Source organism: Mercenaria mercenaria, unplaced genomic scaffold (genome assembly GCF_021730395.1).
Source record: "Mercenaria mercenaria strain notata unplaced genomic scaffold, MADL_Memer_1 contig_1857, whole genome shotgun sequence".
NCBI classification, from domain to species: Eukaryota; Metazoa; Mollusca; class Bivalvia; order Venerida; family Veneridae; genus Mercenaria; species Mercenaria mercenaria.
In genome coordinates, this window is record NW_026459868.1 from 42,200 (window position 1) to 69,892 (window position 27,693).

General features: G+C 35.0%; 2 protein-coding genes across 2 annotated transcripts; one reads left to right on the forward strand and one right to left on the reverse strand.

Annotated features, from left to right (window-relative positions):
* LOC128551947 (uncharacterized) lies at positions 1-27,063 on the reverse strand (the record flags this gene model as incomplete). The annotated part of the gene is made up of 5 exons (XM_053532912.1): positions 1-596; positions 18,702-18,755; positions 19,271-19,290; positions 20,253-20,303; positions 26,906-27,063. Coding segments are annotated over 5 exons (445 nt in total), but the record flags the coding sequence as incomplete, so codon positions are not given.
* Positions 8,014-12,093, forward strand: LOC128551948 (uncharacterized). The gene is made up of 2 exons (XM_053532913.1): positions 8,014-8,404; positions 10,259-12,093. The coding sequence occupies exons 1-2, from the start codon at positions 8,053-8,055 to the stop codon at positions 11,263-11,265; spliced, it is 1,359 nt and encodes a 452-aa protein (XP_053388888.1). The 5' UTR covers positions 8,014-8,052; the 3' UTR covers positions 11,266-12,093.
* Positions 27,064-27,693: the final 630 nt, after the last annotated feature.

A 27,693-nucleotide genomic window follows, 5' to 3' on the forward strand; every position in this document is an offset into this window, starting at 1 on the left:
TACATTTTATAACTTTACTAAATAAATAAAAATAAATCTGCTGACAATAAGCATTAACACTTGCAGAACACTTGATCAGGGACTTATGAATCAAACTGAACATCTTTAGTTGACAACCTGGCTACCATTCTTGGTGATACAGGAACTCATTCATCTGTCATCAGGCTGCTCAATGTGTGAGAAAAAAAAAGACAGTAGTCAACAGTTTACTTGTATGTGCAGAATCATCTCTATTTTCCTGCTTCAACAAGACAGCTTTTATGCTGGGAAAATCCACATACATTACATCGGTATATCAAGACTTATTTTTCCTGCTTCAACAAGAGCTTTTATGCTGGGAAAATCCACATACATTACATCAGTATATCAAGACTTATTTTTCCTGCTTCAACAAGACAGCTTTTATGCTGGGAAAATCCACAGTATATCAAGACTTATTTAACGCTTGCTGGAGAAGTAATACAACATATCTGTAGAGCAGTATTCACAACAGCTCCTTGGATGCAAAGATCAACTTGTGGTATATCATCCATCAGTCCACTAAGTATAAGAAACCAGCAACCACAGCTTGTCTGGATTGACGTAAATCTTAAATACTGAAATAAAGAATTTATGAAGATATTTCAGCAATAAATCAATCAACAAAGAAACATCAATACTAACATAACTAGATGAAAAACCGCAATAAATGTTCATAACTACAGCCTGTTGAAAAGATAGTTTATGTTCAGACAATAAGAATCCAAGGATATATAATATCAGCTTGTAAACAAGTACCTTCACCGATATCTTTTACCTATCAATTCCTGCATGGGATATGAAATTGAGTCAGTTTGTTGACAGATGTCTAAGAGAAGTACCTGTAAGTACCAAGTAAATTTCATCATAACTTCAGCCACTTTCAAGTAGACATTAAAAAGGATCATACAAGAGACAGAAGAACAGAACATGTGTAAACAGTTTATGGACTATGGAAACCATTGCAAGAAGAAAAGGAAGTTTCTTATTTATATTGTAATTCTATACTAGATTACCCACTGAAGTGTCATGAGAAAGGTCTTAAAACCAATGTATTGTCTTAAAAAGTTAATTGCAGTTAGTTTTTTTTCACTAATCACTGTATATATGATGATCATTTGAATTTTCACTTTAGAGTAAAATTTGGCCAATCATATATATTATTTATATCAAAGAATGAAGTTAAATGTATGTGTCAAAAACATGCATTTTCACTTATAACGCACTAAAGTTGGTGGGTAATGTAGTACTGAATAACTTATCAGTTAGTTTTGAGAAAGCTCTGTATTACTATATACAATGGCCTTCCGTAACACTGTTGTTAGACTGTACCGGATTAAATAGTTTTATTTTCATTCAATATTTATATATATATATTCTAAAATATACTTTAACCTAGGTAGAAAGTCACAAATATTACTTCCTATTGGCACTGTATTGCTTTGATTTGGATGGTATCAAAAATTTCATAATTATGCAAAAGTATTTTAATTTAGTGGTAACCAAATACTACCATTATAACTCTTGGTATAAAAAGTATATTTTTTTGAAGAAATAAAAAATAATGTGTTGTGAAAAATAAAGTCTCAATAATTATTTTAAATCCCTATACATGCAAGAAAGTTTTCATACCAGTCAACAGCACAATGGTCAAATTGTCAGTTTTCAAAAGGATCAGAAATATTACGCCTTTACAAGATGTAGGCAAATCTGATAGAAAATGATTGCAAAATGTGGTTTCCATCAAGTTCAACAGTCAAAATAGGCAATTTCTGCCCTTTAAAGAGCCATAACTCTGGATCCAAAGATGGGAACTGGCCAATTTTCAGAAGGAAATATTATTTAAATACAACTGGATTAAAACTGATTGCAGATGTGGTCTGTTATGTGATCTCAAGAGATTCTGTACGGATAACAACGGACGAAGGGCGTTCACAAACGGTCACCTTGGCACAGGTGAAATAATGTCCATAACACATCAATTTTTATGTGGCCCTTTAAACAACATCTAAGTCATGCATGAAGAAGAAATGCTTCGGACCAAGTCATCATTGTATCTGACCTCTGGCCTCTGTGACTTTGACCTTACACCTTGGGACCTGGTTCTTGCGCATGACACTCCGTCCCATGATGGTGAACAATTGTGCCAAGTTTCATCAAAATCCCTCTATGCATGAAGAAGATATGCTCCAGACAAAGTCTGTGGATGCCCCCCACCCATCCGCCCGCCAGGGGCGTTCCCGTAATACGTCCCATTTTTCAAACGGGCATATAAAAATGAGATATATGAACTCATAGTATCAAGAAGGTTGTGTAAACATCTGTTTGCATACAGACATGTAACATCATTTTCCTACCATGACACTGTACTTTAAAAAGTCGCATGGGTTGTGCTCATATATATTTAAAAGAAGCAAAAGCAGGCCTGGGATTCAGTCAAAACTGAAAGCCTGAAAAACTACATTCTCTAGCCTGAATTCCCCATTTTCAATAGTTATAGTTAAATTATTGCCAATAAAAGCCTGAAATCAGTACCAGTCTTGAAAAATCCCAGGCCTGCAAAAGATCAGGGCCCGTATTCATAAAGCTCCTAAGGGAAAATTTTCCCTAAGGGACTAAGTTAGGGAAAAGTTCCAAAGCATATTGTGGACAATCGTCGAGATATTTGGAATGTCTAACAATATTGTCTCATAGAGTCTGGCATAGTAATGAAGATTATCAATAAATCTTATAAAGTTTACACTTTTCTTTGTGCTGTGTTGTTTAGGAAATTTTACAAAGTTAAGGATTTTCCTAAGTTTTCTCCTCAGTTGTTTTATGAATACGGGCCCAGGCATTCAACTCCAGTTATATCATTATTGTTCCTAGCTTGGTAGGAAAGAAGATGTGATTTTAGAAGTGTTTACCATTTGGAACTTTGCAGCAGGATGACATCAGTGTACTTTCACAACAATGCGGCTATTTCTTGGTTCCCACATGGACAACTCCAGTTCAACTACTGTCCAATAACGACCTTCTAGGTATTGAGAGCTGGTTTTGTTTTTTGAGATTTGTTAAAGTTTCGTCTCTTTTCACAAATAAAATAAATCTGAATTTTTGTTTAAAAATAAAAAGTTATTAGCGGATAAGAGTGTTGAAAGCTATGGGCCATTTCATTAGGACATAGTTACAAAAAAATTCACATGTCAACCAAATAATGGTACATCGCAACTGATATAAATACATTTAATAACATAACATAAACAGAATATAAGATTATTCTTTTTACATTTGAAATGTATAATTTAAGTCTAAGTAAAACGCTGGAGATTGTATTTAAAAAAACAATCTTCTCCAAACACAGTACTTATAATTTAATGGAGAAATGTTAATTTATGCACGAATGGTACGAGGGTCATGATTTATTTTCATCATGTTATCTGGTTTGTTAGAAAAAGTTCACTTCTTAATTATGACAATAATGTTTAGTCGGTAAGCAAGACAGTACCATTTTGAAAAATAAAATACAAAGCAAACAAAAATTTATCATGACAACAGGTATGTAACTTGCACTAAGTAATATATAACAAATACAATTTTGAAAAATTTCATGCTTCTCATAATTATAAAGAAGTTGTTTTTTCCTACTAATTACTGCCAATTTCAGAAAAGCTCGCCGAATGGGCGTTTACATCAAACGCAGGTAGTAAATGACGTAGATGTCACTCTAGTTATCGGTGAGAGGATGACGCGTGTAGTTTGCTCCGCCCATAAGTATATTTCTATCGATCGCAGTGGTTTAAATGTACAAAAAAGCGATGTAAAGGGTTAGGTATAAAAGTAAAATATTACGGGAATTTATTTCAAGATAATCCTGCATAATGCATACATACATGTGCATGACACGTCCGCAGCATATGCACATAAAATTATTAAGATTAAAGATTTAAACCGTCTGAAGATCGACACTGATGTACTCTAAACGAAATACAACAAAACTGCTATTATTTCTTAGTTCGATTCTCTCACACCGAATCATTCGGAGAAGTAACAACAAAACACTGTGATGTATTGAGTAGGTACAGTCTCGTATTGTGTATTATACCATAACAATATTTCTTTACAAATATACAGTGTCACTATATCGTAAAAAACAACAACAAAGTTTTGTATAAAATGTTTTCAAACTTTTCAGTCTGTTTGTTAAACACTCGATCTATGTGTCTTTCAATCTAATCATGTGTCAACACTTTCAATGTTCATTCCAAATGTATTACATAAGCACAGTTCAAGTATCGAAATTGTAGAATGACAACTCTCGTTATGTAGTCCAACATAAACAATCCATCATTTGTTTTCCTAGTTCTTGTAAACGATCACTTCAATCATTTGTAAATTTAGTGACTATTAATAAACTCTGATAATGTAGCAGTTGACCTCTTTATAATCGACACTGTTTACTTTCAAATACAGGTAACTAATAATTATTTTGCAATATAGCCCCAAGGTAATTTTATGACGGATTATCTTTGAACACCCCTGGATACATAGCTATCAAACGTAATATACTGGGAATAAAGCAGTTATAGGAGGGAGGGTATGGTATCTAAATGTACGTAACATTTACACAATATGAAGACTTCGAATTAATAGAAAACCAATAATTGGAGTATATAAACCTTGGACGCACGATAATCTTGTGCAAGTTACTAAACGGATTACAACTGAATGATTTACTATTCTTGGGATAAATATATTAATTTTACCTCTCATTAATGTCCAATACAAATTACTCATTAGTTTAACTTGAATAAAATATCATATTCTCCGGTGATTTTATATCTAATGCGCAAAATCGTTTATTTCAATTTCTGCGCATGTGATATGATCCATAATTTCTTATGATCCATAAATTCTTATCACATGCGCAACAGCGCTATTTCGTTTTTTCTGCGTATGTGACATCATTTTTTCATATCTCCTGTTGACAGATTGGTACATTCGCATTGATTAAAGGACTAAAACGATAAATTTTCGGGCGAGGCGCTTATACTTTAGGACTAAACTACATTTTCTAGTGTTCATGCATGTGTTAACCCGATCGAATCATATTTAATGATTTGTTCTACGTGCCAAACATTTCGAAAATAATTCTGTATCAAATATTGAATCGAAACTATCACCATCAGACTGGAAATGATGTAACTAAGAAAACGTGTGCTAATGCTTAAATGTTTTGTTTAGAAATAAGAAAGTTTTCGCCGTTTTCCAAATGTTTAGATATGCGCATAAATATAGAGGCCAACGATATGTAAATCATGCTATCAAAAGAGTTTTATTTTATTAAACAGCAAACTCGTTACACGTGAAGACTCCTTTATTCGGTTAGTAATTGTTTTATTTATAAAACATTATATTGATTTTCCAGAAGTTAATGTTTGGACCATTATGTATTTTCGGTATAATCAAAAGTGTTCTAAGAAAAATGTTCACCCCTCAAAATATGAATATAGACCTCGACTGGCGCCTCGGTCGATATTCATATCTTGCGGTGAACATTTTTCATATTGCCATCTCAGAAATGCAATATTTATATAATATTGTCCGTCATTATTGACCTGGAACTCGTGAATATTCCTTATGTTGTTACTGATTTGTTGTACAAAAGTGAAAAAAATATGATAAAGTAATTTCTTGCTGTTCAAAGTGAATTTACCACTGAAACGTAGACATCTTTAAAAAAACTGAGTTACATGCGTTAAAAGTTCTCTATTTTGCCATAACTCTTTAGAGTACATATTGTGTAAGAAATGAAGGTAGGTATTACTTCTGTCCCAAGTTTATTTTTTAATGAAGTGAGCAAAATTTAGAACAGTCCTAAAGGACTTGACCTTAATTTTTCAATGTAGGAGTTACAATTCAGTCTCATTAAAGCCATTTTACTTGATGATATTCAGTTTTATTTTGTGTTTCATGATAGTTGTTTACCAATAGTTTGACCTTTCTTTTGATCAAATTAATGGAATAATGATTTCTCTGCAAACGTTTTGGACAGAGGCCATCTCTTGATTTTTTTCTCCACTTTAATAAGCTTGAAGAAATATCATGAATTATATAAAACTTATAGAAATCGGCACGGTAAAAAAGTTTGAATTTTGCATACAAACAGTAAATTGCTGTAACATTTGAAATATTCACCATTATAAGTTGGTCATACGTTAGATCTTCAACACTGACAAGTGTTCCTTTATTCAACGGTAAATTCAAGCAACCGGTGTCAGTACACGATAAAAGTTAATCATGAAAGAAATTCTTCAAAATGTGAATATGTTTCTGACATATTGTAAAAATAGAGCAATATCAATAAAATTACATTACATCGAATTCATAAAAATGGTTTGAACTGAATTCGAACCCGTGGCTGCGTTCGTGGAAGCCGGAGAGCTTACCACAACACCACCATGTCATAGTAAACTATAGGGGTTATTTTAATTAATGTAGATATTTTCAGAATACAAATATAACGTAAAATAACGAACACGCCCGAAAATATGATGACGATTAATAAGCAGATGAGTGCCAGGTCAATACGTACGGACAATGCCACACATTTTGTCTGTTATTGTTCAAAGGTGTAATTTGTATTTACTTTAAATTGATATATCCAGTCTTGGTAAAATGTCCACGTATGTCGGTCATGGAAATTTGTTCAATCGCGGAAAATATAGCATACTCCATGTTGTCGTTACACATTGCACTATAAGGTTCATTTTTCAGTTTTGATTTCAGTTGTGGAAAAACAAACTCCGCAACATTTAAGTCCGGTGAATAGCTTGGAGTAAACACATAGTGTATGCCAAGGTTGTCCAAAAATAGCGACAAAGCTCGACCGCCGGCATTCCTGTGCGTTGGGCAGTTGTCAACAATAACTATATCCCCGGCGGTTAGAATAGGAGCCCCGTAAATGTCAGTCCCGTAGACAGCAGCATCTTCCCAAAACTCCAGGTAGGACTGGGTATTAGACGGCCCGTGAACAACGTCTGCGTATACACCCGTCAGTCCAACAAGCAAATTCAGTGTGACGTTTTTAGTCTGACGTCGATCCTGTACTTCGATGACTCTTTCACCAACCGGCCCGTGACCATATACTGTCGTATTTGCCTCCGGAAGTTTAAAACCCGATTCATCGAAAAACTTCAGTTTGTAAGGATTTGCTTCATGCAACTCATCTAAAAACGCTTGAGTGTAGACCAAGTTCTGTAGTGTAAATCTATCCTTACATGGTCTTTGCATTTTTTTGTATGTCCACTCCTGGTCAAATCTGTGCCGTATAGTTCTGCTTATTGTAGGTAGCGAAACGTCGACATCAGCATTCTGAAGAAGTTTTCTTTTGATATCAAATCCGTACACTGATGGCTTCTCGTTTACCAAGTACTCGACATATTCCAGTTCTTGGTCACTCATTATGGGCTTCCGTCCACGGTTGTGCGGATGGGCTTCAACTGTCCCAAAGTCACAGTATTCCTTCCAGACTGTTCTTACTGTTGAACGAGACACTTTCAACTGTAAGGATACCTGCGTGAATACGCCTCTTGGAATTTCTCCTGAATATGGATTACCACCTTTTTCCATAATAACGTTTTTTATGAGATAGCGCATGTCTTTGCTTAAATGCTGTCCAGGAATATATTCCCTACCATATTCATTTACTTTCTTTGCGCACTCTTTTGACATCTTTACGAGACAAAAAGAAAACGTGTTTGACTACTTTTGAATGATTTTGTTACAATTGATTGACAAGTACAGCCAACAGGTGTTAACTGACGTTATCAAACGCGCCTGAGGCTATGCATATAATGACTTCAGTTAAATACTACATGGCCCATGCTTACACCAATAAATTCCCTTTTTGCTTGGAAATAACCCCGAGTATTAACATATGTAGGGTCAAATTAAACTAACCATTCATTTCATTGGGTAAAATGCAGAGAAAATGCAAAACTAAAATGAGTTAACACTGCGTGTAATGCAGCACTTTTACCTAGGACTCTGATCATGATGGAGGCAGATATTGTGACCGTAAAAGTACATTATTCGTATCATGGCGAACCTAGGTGTTCGCCATTTCCAACGGCTCTAAAAGACTTAGTAAACTTGGGAAGGTGTGGATTTGTTGCATTAATTAAGCAAAATGTGCAATATATCCGTCGATATGATAGTGTTAGGCTTTCGTATTTTGATGAAGATAAAGTGTGGGTTGATTTGACAGATGAAAGTTTCATGGATTTTCTAAAAACTACAACGTGCACTGGCGGAACTGATCAGCCGAAACTTAATGTAAAAGTGTTTGATGGAGCTTCTCCGGCAACTCCCGTTGCAAAACGACAAAAAAGAATTGAAACCGATGGTAAGAAAATTTTCTTAATGCATAGTGAAAATGAAACTACTGTGAAATACTGTGCTGCACGGGAAATGCGCAAAGTTTCTAATTTCGCTTTCTTAGTTTACACTTGCTTCAACTCCTATTTTGCACTATACCAATACAAATGCATCAAAACAACAGCTTTGTTGTTTTAAACTCGAAAAAAAATGGTGATCACTATCTATGGAGACCAACAGTATTTCAGTTATAACTTTCAGCGTCTTAAGCGGAAAGAGTGGCTCCTTAAAAGGCACCGAAAGAAGGGGCCGTTGAATTCATGGTCAAAGTCCGCTTTATAATAAGGGAATTGAACCTGTGACCTCCTTCTTAGAGTCCAATGCTCTTACTCTACTCTACAGTTTCTCTTATTTCGCGGATGTGCTTGCTTTTCCTGGCCCGTACTTAACAGCAAATCTGCATGTGCTAGTTTTTTCATGACAGAGCTTGCATTTAAAATTAACTACTCTGGTACTGTTTCACATGGTGTACATTTCTTTAAAAAAACAACATTTCTTCGATAGTAGTTTATACAAGTCTAGAAGTGAATGATATTTATTTCGACTTTAAAATATTGCAAACTTACTTTTCACTAAAAAGAGGTGTGACATTTTACAGAAATGCATTAAGACTTGAAAGTTTCCAACATAATTCCTTCTTTGTGATTCGCACGGCGGGACAAAAATGTTTGCTTGTGTACAGAAAATATATACAATGCTACAGTAGTGTACAAACAAAATTCGTCTCTTTTCGTCTTCAAACTTTGTTCTTAACCTAGTTGCGGAGAAAACATGAAAAAAAAACATAAATCTTCGCATTTTCAGTTTTGTTTTTCAAGCAAAGTTAAAACCTCAAATATTCGTAAGAGATTTTTTCAAGTACGCTAAGTGATCAAGTTTCGGTTTTGACTGCCCAATCAAATTTCAAACTCGAATGCTTAAAATTGTAAGATTCGACAGAAAACATTTATATACTAGTAGTCGGGTATAAGATCTTGCTTCAAAATAAAAGAAAACGCTGAAGCACTTCTTTCCACACTTTGTCCGGGGTCATTGCTTTTTCAGATGTTTATAGATATTTGATGGAAATTCGAGAAACTTGATGTAGAGTTATTGTCAGAAATAAAATTTTATTCAACGAATAATTGTTCTATATATCAACTTACTGATTGTTGCCACTGCACTTAAGGTAGTTCTGCACGTTTGATAAACCGAAAGTGCTGGCCAAACGTCATTTATCCGGAAAACGTAGAATAAAGCCTGGATTCGGCGTACGGAAATGGAAATCATTTCATGAATTATTCGAGTAAATTTATTACAATGGCAATGAACCTACATTTTTAAAGTCGAACTATGATGTAAAAACAAATCCCACGTTAAAAAAATCAAAATAATATCTTAAAATTTGCGTGAACTGTCTCAAAAATAAGCACACGGACCTATACATTTTATTTCACTAAATTATAGGGCATTATAACTGTGAGAAGTTTCATCAAAACCTGCATTGTAGAAAAAGTTCTATTCACGAAAATGGTATGAAAGTCATGATTTTCCATATGAAATATTGCACGAGGTCCAATTTTTCAAATCAGTCTAGCAAAAAAAAAAACAACAACAAAAAACAAGCACACGACCTTATCATTTTTATTTGCTAAACTTTCAAGGTATATTCTGAAGTTTTGAAAAATCAGTTTAACCAAATTGCTACATTGCAGAAAAAAAGCGATCAAAACGTGCAGAATAACCTTAAGATGTTTCTTTTTCCCTTCGTCTTTTCATCGTGGTGGTGGTGGTGATGATGATGATGATGATGATGATGATCAGTATGTGATTTTTTTTTCAGGCTACTCACGACGGAAGTTGGAAGAAGTATTTAACAATTCTAACCTTACAGAAACAAGATCGGGTACACCAGAGTTCACGTACAAATCTCCTGTTGCTATTGACATTGCCTTGAAAGAAGAGGAACTAGAACTAAAACGTTGTGAACTTCGTAGTCTAGAGACAGCATACGATGAGAAATGCGAAATGTACAATTTAAACATCATAAAAGATAAAAGTAAGAAAAGATGTACAAAATGTCACCTCAGAACCAATCATACGCAAAGAAGCTGTGATTTGGGCCAGTGTGAGGATGTTCGCCAGTGCGGCGAGCTGGATTTTCATCATGAGGAAAAAACTACCATTAACGAACTTATTAGAAGAAAACAAAATGTTGAAAAGGATATAAAAACAATTGAATTAGAGCTGAAAGTGAAAAAGGAGGCGCACATTTCTACAGCCAAAACGTTTGAGAGACAGATTAGGGACTTTGTCATTAATAGCAATCCGGAGAAATATTTGGTAAATGGTACCGGACCAGGAGTGATAAACATTAAACTGCAGGCTGATATTGCAATTTTAAAGAAACACTACAGTAGCAAAGTACCACGTGACTTAGAACGGGAGTCGCATTATTTCCAGACTGTCATTGCACAGAAAGATAACAGCTATCGTAAAAATTGTAAACTAAAAAACCCTGTTGAGAAACGTTTAGAAACAAACCCAGTTTTTCCGGTGAGGTTTCCGAAACCAACGGCAACAGTTGGTTCACAAGACAAAATGGACGAATCTACACCTTTTGCGTCACCATTTGATGTAACCCGACATGGACAAGTTCCAACACCATTGTATTTTCCGTTTCAGTTTATGGCACCAAACGGGCCTCCTCTACATATACCAGGGATAACGACACCGTTTCCCGTGACCACAAATGACTGCCAAAGGCAATCCGGACAACCATTGCCCGGTGCACCACCTTTGCCACCCTCATATGAAGATGTCGTGCCAACATCAAGTAATTCTGGATGATCATATGACACGAACACACGTCCAGACTGTCGTGTGCATGTTACAGTTCTGTTTGCTTTCTTTCTATCTGGATATCCCAGGAAGGGATTTGAACTCGTTGATAAATTAATTATAATGAGTATGATTTAGTTTTATTACACAAATTTGTTTCAAATAGTTTAGAAACAGCACCTTGATTAGTATTTTGCTATTAATAAGAAATGTAAGACCACATATCTGATATTTTTACGACTTAGTGTTGAAAATAGATTAACCAATATTGTATCTCATTACCGTGTTTTAGTTTTTGTTTTGTTTTTTTTTTAACAAGGCGAATCAGGTCTTATTCCAGATTATTTCATAGTATGAAACTATTTTGGCGACATTGACTATATTGTAAACACACCATTTGTCAACATGCATACTGTTGCAAGATTTTAATACACTGTGGTAACATACATGACATAATGACCCCATCACTCCTGATCAGATGAGACATTGTGTTTTACATTTCGGAAAAAAATTTCTTTCTTTTTTTCGTCAAGACCAGTATATCTAGCTCAAAAATTACCGTAGCTCGTGGCAATGACCTATAATAACTGCTAGAACATACATAATTATATATATTATGTGAAAAAAAAAAAACATAATCATGTCGCGACCAGAGATTTTTTGTCATTAAATCGTTTTAAAGTCATCATGACGGCACGAGATATACTTTTATCTCAAGATCATGCAATACTTTTTAGTCCATGCCTCTTATTGTGACTGTTAATTACATTTGATTTATTACTTTAATACATAAAATCAGTAAAGAATAAAGATTTAATAAAGTAAGCAAAAATTTAAGTTGCTTTATTTATTTATTTATTTATTTATTTATTCATTCATTCATTTATTTGTTTGTTTATATACTTAAAATATCTTGTCGAAATACAACTGAAAGCTTTGTCCCTAGAATCGTAAACGTCAGATAATAACTAGTATATACATGAACAGTGCCTTTCTGTTTTTAGAGGCTCAAAGTTCTGTCACACCTTGCTGAAAATAATATGTTACATACAGAATGGAATTCTATGACCTTGTAATAAAGAGATTTATTGTCCAGTCGCCACTCGACGGTTTACATGCAGTCCTCCTGCCATGTTCATGGCTATTTTAGCGCGCCAGTTATGACTGATATCACCCTACTGAACATGCTTTAGGTCACTGATATAGCACTAAGTCATGTTCAGTAATTCATTTCTTCTTCACATGTTTATCGCACAGTTCTGTAAAGAGCTCAACGCACGCTGAGTGTGACTGCAGTCTTCGCACTTTTTTATTGTCATTTTTGCTTCAAAAATTACTAAATGTTGCAGATAAACAAGCAGTCAATATTCTTTAAACTAATACGTATTTCCTTTCTTACATGGTAAAAAGCTACATATGATGAGGTGTAATCCGATTGTCGGTAAAATACAATGTGATGAGGTCACTACTAGTATAATTATGCGTCCATCTGAGTCTGGTCTCTAAAATGCTACATGTATTTCGATTTTTCAAAGTTCGACGCCCAGAATTGTCAAAGTTGGACAAGATATGACAGGAAAACTATAGTTATGATTTTAAACTTTCAAAAACACACGTGATTCTGATTAACAGATTAACTGCATATAACTGTATATTGTCAAATTGTACGATCGTTAAATTCTAGTATTTGTGACAGGCAATCTAACGGTGAATAAAGTATATGCAAGATCGCCTTTTACAATTCAAAGTCTATTATCACAGTTTTAAATGAAAAGATAAAATACTTTTACTGATATTTTCTCTCAAACGAGTCCTCTTTTGAGACACGTAAGTTCTATCTGTATATATACACGTGATGTGTAAAATACTAAAGCAAAGGATTGTCATCGATTGAAATTTCATAGGAAAAGTCTTCCATACATTTTTCATAGAAACCCGTTATTACTGCATACAGAAACCAAGTGGTATGCGATGTCATGAATATTTTAGTCAAACGGAAAAAAAAATAGATGTAAAAATAAGCTGTTAGTCTAACTCCTCGCCCTATATCAATGCTGACTTCTGCTTTATTGCAATAATCTACCCGTGTGATTTCTAAACTCCGAATTGTAGTGTGACTATCCCCGTAGTCAAGTGGTTAGTCGCTAACTTGAAATCACTGTAACCTCTGATTTGGTAAATTGGGTGGGTAGGGAGGGCATGGGTTCGAGCCTTGCTACCGATCATACCTCTTTATCTGAGAAATTTGGTAGTTTCTTGCAGAGGTTCTTCCAATGTACCACGGCTATATTCCAGTTAATTCAAGCCAATATTTGCTAGAATCTCAAACTCACAGAACTGTTTATTACCTTTATAGCTTGAGTAACGTATTTAAACAGGGAGTTTATGTTTAAATTAAATATTGTTTGCTTTTTTTGACATGAAAAGTGATGCCAATCGGGCTATGATTTACTATTGTAAACTTAGATCTGTGACCAAGTGATAAAAATACATGTGTAATTTTACATGTATAAACTTTATGCGCTGACTTAATTTGCATTTTGTAGTGAGGCTAGAATGGATTAATGATTTTTATTATCGGTGACAGAAAAATTAAGTACTTTTAGATAATGCGACACTAATCGGGACAGTTTTACTGAATTGTAATCAGTCACAGATTGTAAAAAAATTTTGATTTGAAACTGATTCTGAGATACGGCTTAAACTGTAATATCTTATCTTTTTAAAACCATAAATACATCGTATGACTGACAAGTTACGCGTTGTTTAGACAAATTAATGGAAAAACCCCACATCACTTGACTCGCGTCTTGGGCGGAGTTTATGTAAATGACGATTACAAAATTAGCCACTCACGATAAGAAAATCGATATCAGTCAGTGACTACAAGTGTATGATGCAAACACTGAAACGGCGAGCTATTCTGAAATTGGCAGTATTACCGGTGTGATGACTTGCTTGTATAAATACTGGAAAAAAACAATGCCTGTTTTTCAGACTACACAACGCAGTACATATTAAAGCACCATTTCCAGGTTTGTACACTTCATCAAAAGTATTTGACCTGTCATTAAAAACTACACATTTGGATCAGACAATACTTAAAACTAAGTTACTGTTCTACTTTGCAACATTACTTAATTGATATGTGAATAACTGTAACATCCCCCATAATGGAGATCCAGTACATTGTGAAGGTTTCCATCGCAGGACTTACTACTTAGTAGCTCAATTTTTATTTATAATTGTGGAACAGATTCTCGGGTACAGAAAAAAAACTATTCAGACACTGACTGACAAATTCGGTATAACCACTTCCTTGCAACTAATGGGTGAGGATGTACACCATCCAGAAGTAAAGAACTGGTGAACGTTACCTTTGATTTATATGCATTATTACCTGTAGTCTTAGACCTATACATAGCAAAATCTTGTTCAAACTTAGGAGAGTTAAATCCTAATGAACTGTTCAAGTCCCTTAAATATTCATTAACAAGAATAACATGATTATTTAAAGAACTATCTTCTATATCGGGCCTGTCCAAATCACCTATTCTTCTGTTCCACAAGCTGCAGAAAATAGGTGGTACTTCAAGAATTCCAACATCAAACTTGTTGGAATGACCTAATGCGACAAGTTTGTCCAAGTCAGGTTGAAGATGGACTTTGATATCTTCAAAGGAAGGAAACCTGGGTAAAATATAACGATGACCATGTTTATCTGGCATCAGGGTGAGATCACAGGTAAAATGCCAGAATAAAACAATGGTTTTCTGCAATGACTTATTTAGAAGTTCAATGTTACTGATCAAATATTGAACTCCATCATGAGTAGACCTACCATTGAAGTACCAGTATTCAATTTTTGGAATTTTTAACAAGGAAGAAACTGCAGCATGCTCATGTTGCAAATATTTACCTTTGCTATCAGAAAGAATTATAACCCTTTCATACTTAGGTGACTTGGACCGTCCTGGATTGGACTCAAGAAACTTTCCAATGGCACGAAATAGCCGACTACTTTCAACACTCTCAGCCATATTTTACTAAAAACAATATATTAAAATTTCAATTTTTTGGTCAGTGGACAGTAGTTTATCCTGAAAAAGAAATTTCTGAAATTATTTCAGTTTGAGCTTATTTGACTTACTGGGTCAAACAGAAATGTCAAAATAGTAAGTAAACCATAAACAAAAATATTATAAAATGACAATAATTGAAGACTATCGATCCAATGATAACTTTTATGCCCTGCAAGAACTGATGCAATTTATGTTACCGAAGTATTGGCACAGGTTCCAAAGAACTTAACTGTCAAGGGACATACATACAAACTGTAAAGCCAGTGGCCAAGAACACCGCAACACATGCATGAAATTAATATGAAATCAAAATAGTTAAAAGCCTAGTAGATGACCACCATATTTATATCAATTAGGAAAGACATCATTGATAAGATAATCACAAAAGACTCAGTAATTCAGAGTTAAGATAATTAAACACGAGTATTGACATCTGTATCTACCATTTCCACAGGTTGTTTATGACATGCCAGCCTAGGTCGCTCATATGTGTAACACACCATAACAGTATAAACATGTTTTACCTAGCGATTTCATGGAGACAAATATTATGACCAATTTTCATTCAGATTGGACCAAGAAACGTGGCCTCTTGAATGTAAACAAGCATTTTCTTTGATTTGACCTAGTAACCTGGTTTTTTAATGTATGACCCAGAGTCAAACTTTTCCAAAATTTTCAGAAAGCGAACGGTATGACATTTTTCAAGAAGATTGGAGCAAAAACGTGGCCTCTAGTGTATGCAAGCCATAAAGGGCCGTAATTCTTGCAAAAAGCAGGATAGAGTTATGTTTGTTGATGTACACAGTCAGCTTATGATATTTTCCAAGTCCAAGGTCAGCTATTGATGGTGGAACTTTACCAGCCGATCAAGCGACAATAACTCATCTTTTTTTTTCAAGAAACAGATGAACTAATGAAACAAAATTAGCATAAAATTCTAAGTAAAAGGGGGCATAATTCATGAAAAATTGGTACCGGACCTACTGACATTGTGTCATATGTGGGTGATGATGTGAAACAATATCTTTTGTTTGAATTAAACCCATTTAATAATAACAGAAATGAAGTGAAGTGCATCCAAATTTTAGCTTGAAATTTTAGGTGAAAATAGGGATAATTCATGAAATATTGGTGTAAGAGTCATGACCCATGTGCGTAATGATGTGGGTGATGATGCGAAACAATTATTATAAGACTGTTCAAAGCAAATCAATGAAGTAATAACAAAGGTCTGGAGGAAGTGCATCAAAACTTTAACCAAGGTGACGAAACAGGATGCAGACACAGGGATGAGTAGAATAGCTCTCCATAATCAGTAGTCAAGCTAAAAAGTTAACTAAAATGAGTATCCGATGCAGATGCATTGTTGAATGCAATATCTGTCTGTACAACTATAAACCAAAGAACCTGAATATGCACAAGGCACAAGACAGGAATCCTTTCATCATTATTAATGTTTTTGTTAAGGCCATACATGAGCAATGAAGGGATCAAGGTATACAAGGAAATCACAGACTTTAGGTTCAATACCAACAACAGCAATATGCACAGTTAGGGCACTTACCAATCATCTTAAGAGCAAACAGTTTAAAACAGAAGGCAGAAATGCATTGAAGTAGCTTAACTGAAGTTAATATTGACCATCTGACATGGCTTCTGACCCAGTTAGACTTACAGATGTTTTTTTTTTATATATTATACAAGACAGCTCATTAGTTAACATTGGAATGACTTAAAGATAAGAAGTAAATTAAATATTTCTTTTATTTGTTTTTTCTGTTATCCTTCAAAAGTGACTGAGAGTAACCATTTGGTCAATTTTGCATTAGAGGACTTTACAATGCCACTCCACACCAGGTTTGATGAACATCCGTCAATACGTTCATGAGATCAAGTCAGTTTACGGTATTTATATTTTCCCCCAGAGCAGCACAGACTTGCCCATTTTAACAAAACTACTAGTGGTGCTACTTACCAAGTTTGATAAAGATTCATCATGATATTCAAATTAAGTTACCGTTTTGTTTTGGGTTTTAACTTCGTTTTTCAACAGTATTTCAAAAAAGATTAGACAATGTTCCTGTATTTGTGGATTTCAATAAGTCTTGCACTAAATGGCAATGTGTGAACCAATTTCAAAGTCCAAAAAGGGACATAATTCAGCCAAAATAGTTGTCAGAGTTATGTACTCTTGCCTACAGGTTGAAATCATGATGATAAACAAGTGTTCAAAGTTTAAAAGCAATATGTCAAATAGTTTTGACAAAACGTGGACTTGTATGAAAACAGAACAAATTTCCAAGTCCAAAAAAGGGCCATAATTCAGCCAAAATAGATAACAGAGTTATGTACTCTTTCAGGAACTACAGATAGAGATTATTATACTGAACAAGTGATAAAAGTTTCAAAGCCATACGTCAAACACTTTACATAAAATATTAACTGGTACGAAAAACTAAACCTATATTTCTAAGTCAAAAGGGGCCATAATTCAGCCAAAATCCTTGATGGAGTTATGTACTCTTGCCTATAACTGGACATGGTGATGGTAAACAGGTGTTGAAAGTTTCAAAGCTTTATCTCAAAAGACTTTGTCAAAATATGAACTGGTACGAAAAAATTAACCCAGATTTTTAAGTCGAAAGGGGCCATAATTCAGCCAAAATCCTTGATGGAGTTATGTACTCTTGCCTATAACTGGACATGGTGATGGTAAACAAGTGTTGAAAGTTTCAAAGCTTTATCTCAAAAGACTTTGTCAAAATATGAACTGGTACGAAAAACTTAACCATGATTTCTAAGTCAAAAGGGGCCATAATTCAGCCAAAATCCTTGATTGAGTTATGTGCTCTTGCCTATAATTGGTCATGGTGATGGTAAACAAGTGTTGGAAGTTTCAAAGCTTTATCTCTTTTGACTTTGTCAAAATGTGGACTGGTACGAAAAACGCCGTGGTGAGTAGGATAGCTCTACTTATTCTTCGAATAGTCGAGCTAAAAAGCTGATTTCTAGCAATAACTGTGTTCAAATCCCCAGCAACAGGTTCATGCTCATTAATAACCCCATGATACATGGGAAATACACAATTTTCCACACAAATAACAAGATGTCACAATTTCTACAATTAAAATTCATGAGCACTATCTATTAAATTTCATCAAAGGATTTAATTCCATCTCTGAAAATGGTATCAACACATGGTCATTATCTGAAAATGTTAGTAGACTTGTGCCAAGAAAAAAATAAGGCTCACTATTTACAGTTTACCATTTATTTCTTACAACACTTGACTCCATAACATACAAACACTGACCATGTAACGACATTTTTGTTATGTCACCTAGCAAGCATCATACATACCTTAACAACCTTTGAAAATTCTCTTCCTTTAGGTGACCTTTGGTCTGTCTCAAACTATTCAAAAAGAGGAACATGGCATTTACAAATGATTAGAAGACATATAAATTAAAGTTACCCATATCAACATCCACTAGTACACTGACAATAAGTGAATAACAGACTGAAGCTTATTACTCTTTAAAAATCAAAACAGATTCCTTCAAATTTAGCATTAAATTTAGAAAAAATGTCACATCTTAATATATATGAAAAATATTTGTAGGAATATAATGGCTGTTCCTGTTCAGAGTGCAATCTGATGCGGTTTGAATCCCTAGTGACTCAAAATAATATGTAAATCTAGTGCTTATTTAATTGTTGTACCAGGGAGTAAAACAAACTGAAATATGTGTTACTGCATATGAAACTGAAGGGATTTAAGTTGACTATTTAATTAGAAGATAAACATTCTATCCTATATCCTTCAACATCCTTTGATCCTTCAGTATTTCACCGACAGATTAAATTTTGACCTCAAGCAGTCACCATACCACACAAATCTGTAAAGATCATTACATGTACATCATTACCTGCTTACTGGGATATTGACCTGAAAATAAACAAACCACAACAATAAATAAGTTATAAAAATACATTCTCATACCGGTAAACAAACATTTATATATGTATTTTAGGTCTAGATACATTAAAGAATTAAAATTATAATACACGTTCAATTGAAACTTATTTCAAGTTCTCTGTGTATGCAGAGCTGTATTCAATTAATAACAATGCTCAAATATGATGACCTAAAATTTTATTTTTATAGTAAAAGACATCACCAAATCATCACATGCTTACATTGTTTTAATTCTGTAACTAAAGAAAAGGAAAAATACAAAAATACATGGATGTCACGCAATTCTTTCCATTACAACTTAAGTAAACATTCCATGTCCAATATGAAAGCCTTCCGCGTCAATATGGAAAAATATTGCATGATGGCAGTCCATTGAAACTCAATAAAAAATTTTTTTAGGTATGTAATAAGACAGATAATTCGTTGCACAAAATACCATGCAATTCATATTAGGTATATCTCTTATTCAAGTATATTTCAAGCTCAAACATTATTAGTTACACAGCTTGACGTTGTTGGTGACAGGATACGGGATATACGCTGTCGAGGAAATCCATATCGCCTGATATGGATTTTCGAGACAGCGTATATCCCGTATCCTGTCACCAACAAGCTGTGTAACGATTTTATCTTGCCGACTACCCTTTACTTACACGCTATTATCTAATATTTTGTAAATTAACACGGCGGCAGCCACTTTTTTTAAAATCAAAATTCATATCTGAAATGTACTAGCAGGATATGGAATATATCCTGTCTCCACGTGACGTCTATTGACCAATAAAAATGCAAGAAACTTGTAGGAGGCAAGATAAATACCTATGTTTGTAGTGGCATATTACAGCAAAAATACATATCCTTCAGGTAGTGTGTAAACTACACGTACATAGTTATGCTAATAATTACAAGTTGCAAATACAAATTATACTTACCAGGTTGCGGACCTAAATACACCTGTCCATATGTCACAGCAGGAATATGATCTGGTTAGAGGTCTGTAAATGATTAAACGGTTTAAAGTGCAAACAGAGAATGAGACAGTGATATACAAGACTGCCATTTTTGAAACAGGTAACTACTCAAAATATTAACAAACTGTATAAACAGAATGTGCCAAAATTATAAGAGATAAAATCATTACAGAACACTTTACGAGACCTTTGAATTGGTAATTACAAACTGTAATGACAGAATTTAACAAACCTGTATTTAATCCAGTATTAATTAATCCGGCTGTTGTTTTAAAAACCCAATACATGTATTCAGTTACATGGATATCCAGATAATTAAGGTATCTTATCAAAGCATAACCCATAAAATTGAAGCATTTCTTGGTGAAAATTCTGACCTATTGTCAATGCCCATGGATGCACACTAAACAAAATAAAGGGAGATAAATCTGATTTAAAATATTACTATCCAAACCCTAAATCTCAGGACTGACACATATACTAAATTTCTGGCTTTTCCCCATAAAAACAAAGACCTGCTAGGTGTCTCATACATACATACCATTATTTTTCAGGATATTTCAGGGATTCCGAGCTAAACTTCCCAAATTTTTACCCTTTGTCCCGGACATATATGGTGAATGGACCCAATGGGGAGGGTGGTTATTTTGACAAAGGTTAAGGAGGTACTTAGAGGTAACCAGGTGTGGAAGAGGGGTTAAATGTCTTCAGGTGTTTGTGTGTGTGTGTGTGTGTGTATTGGGGGGGATTTCTCTTTAAGTCTTGTTTATAGTCTCTATAACATTTTTCATTATGAAAACAAGCCTTTAAAGGCTTTAGTGATAATAGGTATATAGGCCACCCTTTAGGGACGCCGTTAGTGTCCGCCTACAGATCTCGAGGTCCGGGGTTCAAGCCCCTATAGGGACCCCCGAGTACTTTATCTCCCAGGGTTTACTTTAAGCCTAAAAACAAGATATTAAATAATGTGTGGGCATATTTGTACAAGCTATTTTTGTGGAAAAGGGGATTAACAGGTAAATAGAGCAATGGGTTGTCTTTATGGAAGGGGGGTTTCAATTTTGTCTGTGCACTGTGTAAGCAGTTCCGAAGCAGGGGACGGGGTATTTCACTGATAAATGGTAAAAGAATGAACCCAATGGGGAGGGTGGTAATTTTTGGGACAGGAAAGGAGGTATTAAGACGGAACAGGGTGTGGAAGCGGGGTTAAATGTCTGCAGGTGGGGGGGGGGGGATTTCTCTTTTAAATAACTGCTTCAACACGGTTGAGGGGATTTAATAATACTTTTTTCTGGAATTAGCCTAGTTAACTGGGTCTTGTTTTTACAAGTTTCTCTGTAACATTTTTCGTTGTAAAAACAAGCCTAAAAACGAAAGTTCAATACCGTGCGGGCATATCTGCACAAAAAAACCCCTTGAGCCAACACAAAACTCCTATAATTTCAAGAACAGAGTTACAAATATGAAATTATTCATTAAAATTATGGGTGGGGTACATAGTACGATTTAGGTTCTTAGATTGCGTCAATGGCAATTAATTTAACACCTTCTTCCATATTCATTAAAAAATATATTAGTGATTTAAATCTATTACTTCCTTACCACATTTACGCATCAAACACAGTTTAACTTACAATAAAAGCCAGTTACGCGCTTAATTTCTGCAGCCGGCAAAGACGCAATATATGGCGGCCAAATTATCCCATGTGCTAGCGAGGGTATCCGAATGTAAATTTTGTCCGAGGAGCGCCGAAGCTAGAAAATTGCATAGCTATCAAATGTTAATCCGGTTTTGCGTGAAATACGATAGTGTTGTTTTACAAGCGTTCCCGCACTGCGTTCCTTTGTTTCTACGTTAAGAGCTTGCTGTCTATATGTTTTACTTTGTTCATGTATTTATCATGTTCTAAAACTATACATGCATTTCCAGTGTTACGTTGCATTACCGTCAGAGTATATCACATATCAGATCTGTCGGGAAGTACTTTCAGTTGCAGAGAAGAAATGTTGAAAATATTTTAAGAAGGAAATGAAATGATTGCTTTGTTCCAGTTTACATACCACCTGCCCTTGATGCCCTTCCTTCTGCAATTAGCTAAAGCCTATGTTAAATTCAAAACGTTTTAAATGCAGGGGTAATAAATAATACTTTCTGTAGATAGCTGTTATCGCGCGGCTGAAGACGAATTAAAATACTCTCAGTGTTTATTTTAAGTGTGAATGAGTATAATTTATCAGTAATTTTGAGTAATTAGGAAGACTATCATGAAGTTAACACTTGCATTAAGTTAAAAAAAATGTATAATTTCTGCTGCCATAATTGTCTTGATCTAATCAAAATGAAACTGCAAATAATATACAGTACAATCGCGATCCTACGAAAAGCCAAGGGACCGGCCGTTTTTTTCGTAATATCGCATTTTCGTTCGAGCGTAGCATAGGAAATTACGCTATACAGCACATTAATATCTACACGTCGTAACCCGTGATATTTAAACATGTGATTTTCGTATCGGAGTACACGTATACCAATTTTATATGTACATCTCGGTTTACTACAAATCTTAATCGAATCTGAACTCAGATGGTATGTAGAATGTAGAACGGGTTGGGTTTTTTTCTTCACTTTTTATTCAATGTACATAAAACATAATTATACAGGGTACATTGTTGCACGAGAAAAAAAATCGCAGTTGCATATTCCGATACACTCAGCTACCCTTTACTGAATTGTTTGGTATAATAAAACGACAATATACAGACGATCAGGATTAAATATTGTTTTATTTTCTTTATGCAGTGTTTGTTTGAGACGTATAGATATCGAAGCAAGTGTGACTTGTATGCCATCCTATCGGATAGTTATAGGAGAAAAAATTAACCACTAACTTGTGTCATAGTGTACAGCGTATGTGTTTCGAATTTGATTACTAAGTTTTCACACTTTAATCACTGTTTACACCCAGCTAAATGATAGTGACACTTTCGACTCTAAAGCATTTTCACGCCGTTATGGAAGGTGTGAAAACTTAGACGATACATTCGTAAAATCGCAACTAAAACAAGTTGAAAACAGGCTTTACGGGCATAACAATACATTCGTAGGAGCGCATTTTTCGTAAAATTGCATTTTCATAAAACCGCGACTTTTGTTACATAGAAATAAGAAGGAACGCAGCCGGGACCACAACACCTTTTCGTAGTATACCGGTATTTCGTTAAATTGCGATTCATAGCATCGCGGATGCACTGTATGTAATTTGCACATGATCTTATAAATAGAGCATAGACAACTGCTTGTAACGGCATTGGTTTGTACTGAATATTCGTCAAAATCCTTTCCTTCTATGTACTTATTTAAAGCAGATTTTGGTAACTTATACCCCCTTACTGTATGTTGTATTTCTTGTAACTTTCGAAAATTTAACACCATACGAATAGTCGAAAATAATTAATATCAATAGGTAGAAGCGACGTGTACAAATACATTGTAAACTAAGTGGGTGTGGTACAAATTAAACTGTTAAAATATATTAAATATATTTTTTCTCTGAAGAAGTGTGAATATAAACATTAGAAATGTCACATAGGCTTAATGACACAATATCTGATATTGTTAGCATTTTACTGATTTTTAGACATTATTCAGCAGCTGTAATTTTGTTATTGATGGCCATATTGATGACGTCATTTCCGGATCCAGCCGCGGTCCCCAGAATATATTTGAACCGTGCCATGACAAAACCTACATAGTGGCTTTGCGACCAGCATGGATCCAGACCACTCTGCGCATCTGCGCAGTCTGGTCAGGATCCATGCTGTTCGCTAACGGTTTCTCTAATTGCAGTAGGCTTTGAAAGCGAACAGCATGGATCCTGACCAGACTGCGCGGATGCGCAGGCTGGTCTGGATCCATGCTGGTCGCAAAGCCACTATGTTGGTTTTCTCATGGCACGGCTCATATTATTCTTGTCTTAGATCAAAGAATAATTTGGTGTATGTGGCTATATTTCTGGACTACTTTCGAGCGGGATTACAAATGGTAGGCTAAAGTCGTAATAGGGTCACTAGGTCACTATGTCAGATCAAAGGAAAATCTTTTTAACACTCTATGGTCCACAGTTTATATTTAAAACTCATTAGATTTAGTCAGAATGACTGTCTTGATGACATCTAGGTCAAGTCAAAATCTGGGTCATGTGGGGTTAAATAACTAGGTCATCCGGTCAAATCAAACGAAATGTTGATAACACTCTAGAGGCCACGTCTATGACCTTATCTTCATGAAACTTGGTCAAAATGATGATTTTGAAGACTTTCAGTCCAAATTTGAATCTGGATTATCTGGGGTCTAAAACTAAGTCACCTATTCAAATCAAAGAAAAACCTTGTGCATGCAATAGGGCCTTCATTTTTTATTTAATGTGCATAAAACTTGGTCAGAATGTTTCTATGCATGCAAACTGGGTAGAACTTTTATTTGGGTCATATGGGGTCAAACATAGGTCAAAGATCAAATCAAACAATAAGCTTGTGTACACCCTAGGAGGAGCGTTGGGGCAAATTTTTTATTCTATCATCACAGAGCTTGGTCAGAATGTTTCTTATGATGAAGTCTTGGACTATTTTAAATCTGGGTCACATGGGGTCAAAAAATAGGTCACTATGTCAAACCAAAAGAAAAGCTTTTATACACTCTAGAGGATACTATTTTTCTCCAATCTTCTCAAAATTTTGTCAGAATGTTTCTTCACATGAAATGGACAAGTTCGAATCTAGGTCTTATGGGATAAAGAACTAGGTCACAAAATAAAAAAAAATCTTGTTTATACTTTAAGAGGTCACGCTGTTTGGTCCAATCTTAATAAAAATAGGTCAGAATCTTCATCTCCAAGAAATCAGTGAGTAAAATATATTCACACTGTTATGGTGTGTTACTCAAGTGAGCCATTTAGGGCCATCTTGGCCCTTTTGTTGTTAGTGAAGCTTGAGCAAAGAAATTTGTTCCAGCAAGCAACTAAACTCAGATGAACAATATAAGGCCATCGTGACCCTCTTGTTAAATTTACAGCATAGAAATTCGGACAATATCTAAAAAAATTTTATACAGATTTCAATACTCATCTTGAATAATAGTCTTCATAACCTACTGACCTTATTTCTTGCTTTTGGATGTACAGCAAAGAAACTTGGACAACATTTATAACTTTTGATACAGATTTCAATTCTCATCTTTAATAATTTTAACCCATGACCTTGTGACCTACTTTCTTATTTTTGAAGCTACAGCAAAGAGGTTTGACCACCTGTATAATATTTGATAAAGATTTAAATCCTCATATTGAATAGTTCTTATCGTGACCTAATTACCTACCTGCTTGTGCTCAGGTGAGATATTGTATCGCTCGATGTACGGCGTCCGGTGTCTGTCTGTCTGTCATCTGTCAACATTGGGTGCCATTCACTAAAGAATGGGGCTGGTTGTTTGGGGACTATACCCATTTTATTAGTGTTGCGTAGCCTATGTAAAGGTTTAATCACGATTGCTAAAAGTTACGTTCACCCTCTAACTGAAAGGTTGTACAATTTTGGTAGAGGTGTTTCTCATAAAATGTGTTAAATTTGATCAATTTGCAGCTTAAATATCATATTGAAATTGTAAACTACAAATATGTAGGATGTTTTGAATCATATGTTAAATGGATTGCAGTAGATTAAGAGGCTAAATGGGTGATTTTGTTGGATTTATCGGGACGGTGAATAAGACGATAATTTTTACGGTATTTTTCCACAGGAAAAAGTCTTTTGGTTTTAATTTTAATCTTCAAGTTTCGCTTAGGTCTAACGCCGGGCAGGACGTTGTCGGTCGTACATATTATTTATAACCGCATCTACTTTATTTATGATCATAACCGGCAGGGATATAAACGAGCTACAAAAATGTATTTTTATTTAGGGGCCCAGACGGTCAAAAATGATTTTTTAACATAGGAAGATGGGCATTTTCTCCAACGATGTAGGGGCCGTGAGCTACTGGGCCCCTGCTTATTTAATCCCTGACCGCTGTAACAGTAGAAAAGTCCATTGGATGCAGAAGGCTTCGAAATCAAGATCAAGGATTTGTCGATGTACAGCAATGTTAATGTATTAACAGTAAATCACAAGTGTATATATATATTTTTTTTAAATATAACAACATGTTGAAGAGTGGCAGGCGGGGGCCTAGTGGCGCTAGTTGCTTGCAAGCCACGTCTGGGCTTTGCCGGGGTCGCGATGCACTATTCCAGTTTTTGGTGTGGGGTTGTTTCGGCTATCGCTAAGTGCCTGACAGAGGCATAGCTAGATGTCTGCGGTTGTGTGTCCAAGTTTATAGGGGATCTAGGGGCATACACCCATGTTTATTTTCTGTATTGTCTCCGGTGCGGCTGGGAGCTGTAAAACTACATTATTAGTTATTCACGCTTAATATTGCAAATGTAGTCACGGTTTACAGCATGAATTAGTTCTACCACCTATTGCATTATTGAACCCGTACCAAAAATAAATATCACTAATTATACATATTTAAAACATAGTTTTATATTACAGACATATTTTTGTGACTTGTGTCCTACTCTGACATGTATAATACTCAGGATAACCAGTAAATGCCTTACGACTTATTTCCAACAGGGAATTGCTTACTTTCATCTTGATGGACAAAGTGTATGGAGATGTGTGTTTTCCGTACAGGTAGATACGGGCCTGACCACTGTTTCTTGGATTGTTGTTCCTGTAATAGCAGTGTTAATTCAGAATTTTTAGTGTTTCTGACTGGCGAAGGTTTCGTGTTCTCGAACTTTATTGCTTACATTTGGCAAATCAGTATTGTATTTTCATGATAAAATGTATTAATTTTTATAACCCAAGTGTTAATTATGATTAAGCAGTGGCAAGCTTTATTATACCCAAAGGTTTTAGTTTGTGTTGATTTACAGTCCGTATTTGTCATTAATTTCACTACACCGTAGCCTTCTCTATAAAGATACGTCTCAAATAATTAATTTATATAAGCTGTTGTTGGGCTGGCTCAATAAATAATATCAATTTAAATGTCATATTGTTATAATAAAATATAATGTTGTTAATTTAGAGATGGAGGATGGTGCGTGAAGTTTTGAACTTAAGAAAGAGACGCTGGCGGAATGAACACGAATATTGTTATTATGTTCACTTTATTTATTTTTATATTTCTTTTTCATACTCAATCGACATGCGCCGTTCTACGAGAAAGAGGAAAGCGCCCACTCACTTCGACCCAGATGCTGCAGGGGTGCCACCCCAACCGGCACCTGCACCCCAACAGGCTCCAGTATCACAACCAGCTCCGGTGTTGCCCCAGCCAGTGCCAGCACCCTAACCA

Bases quoted from the DNA above. Each gene is read 5' to 3' on its own strand.
- LOC128551948 (XM_053532913.1), top strand. From the start codon at position 8,053: ATGATGGAGGCAGATATTGTGACCGTAAAAGTACATTATTCGTATCAT. The intron at 8,405-10,258 runs GTAAGAAAATTT...TTTTTTTTTCAG, and splicing joins AAAAAGAATTGAAACCGATG to GCTACTCACGACGGAAGTTG.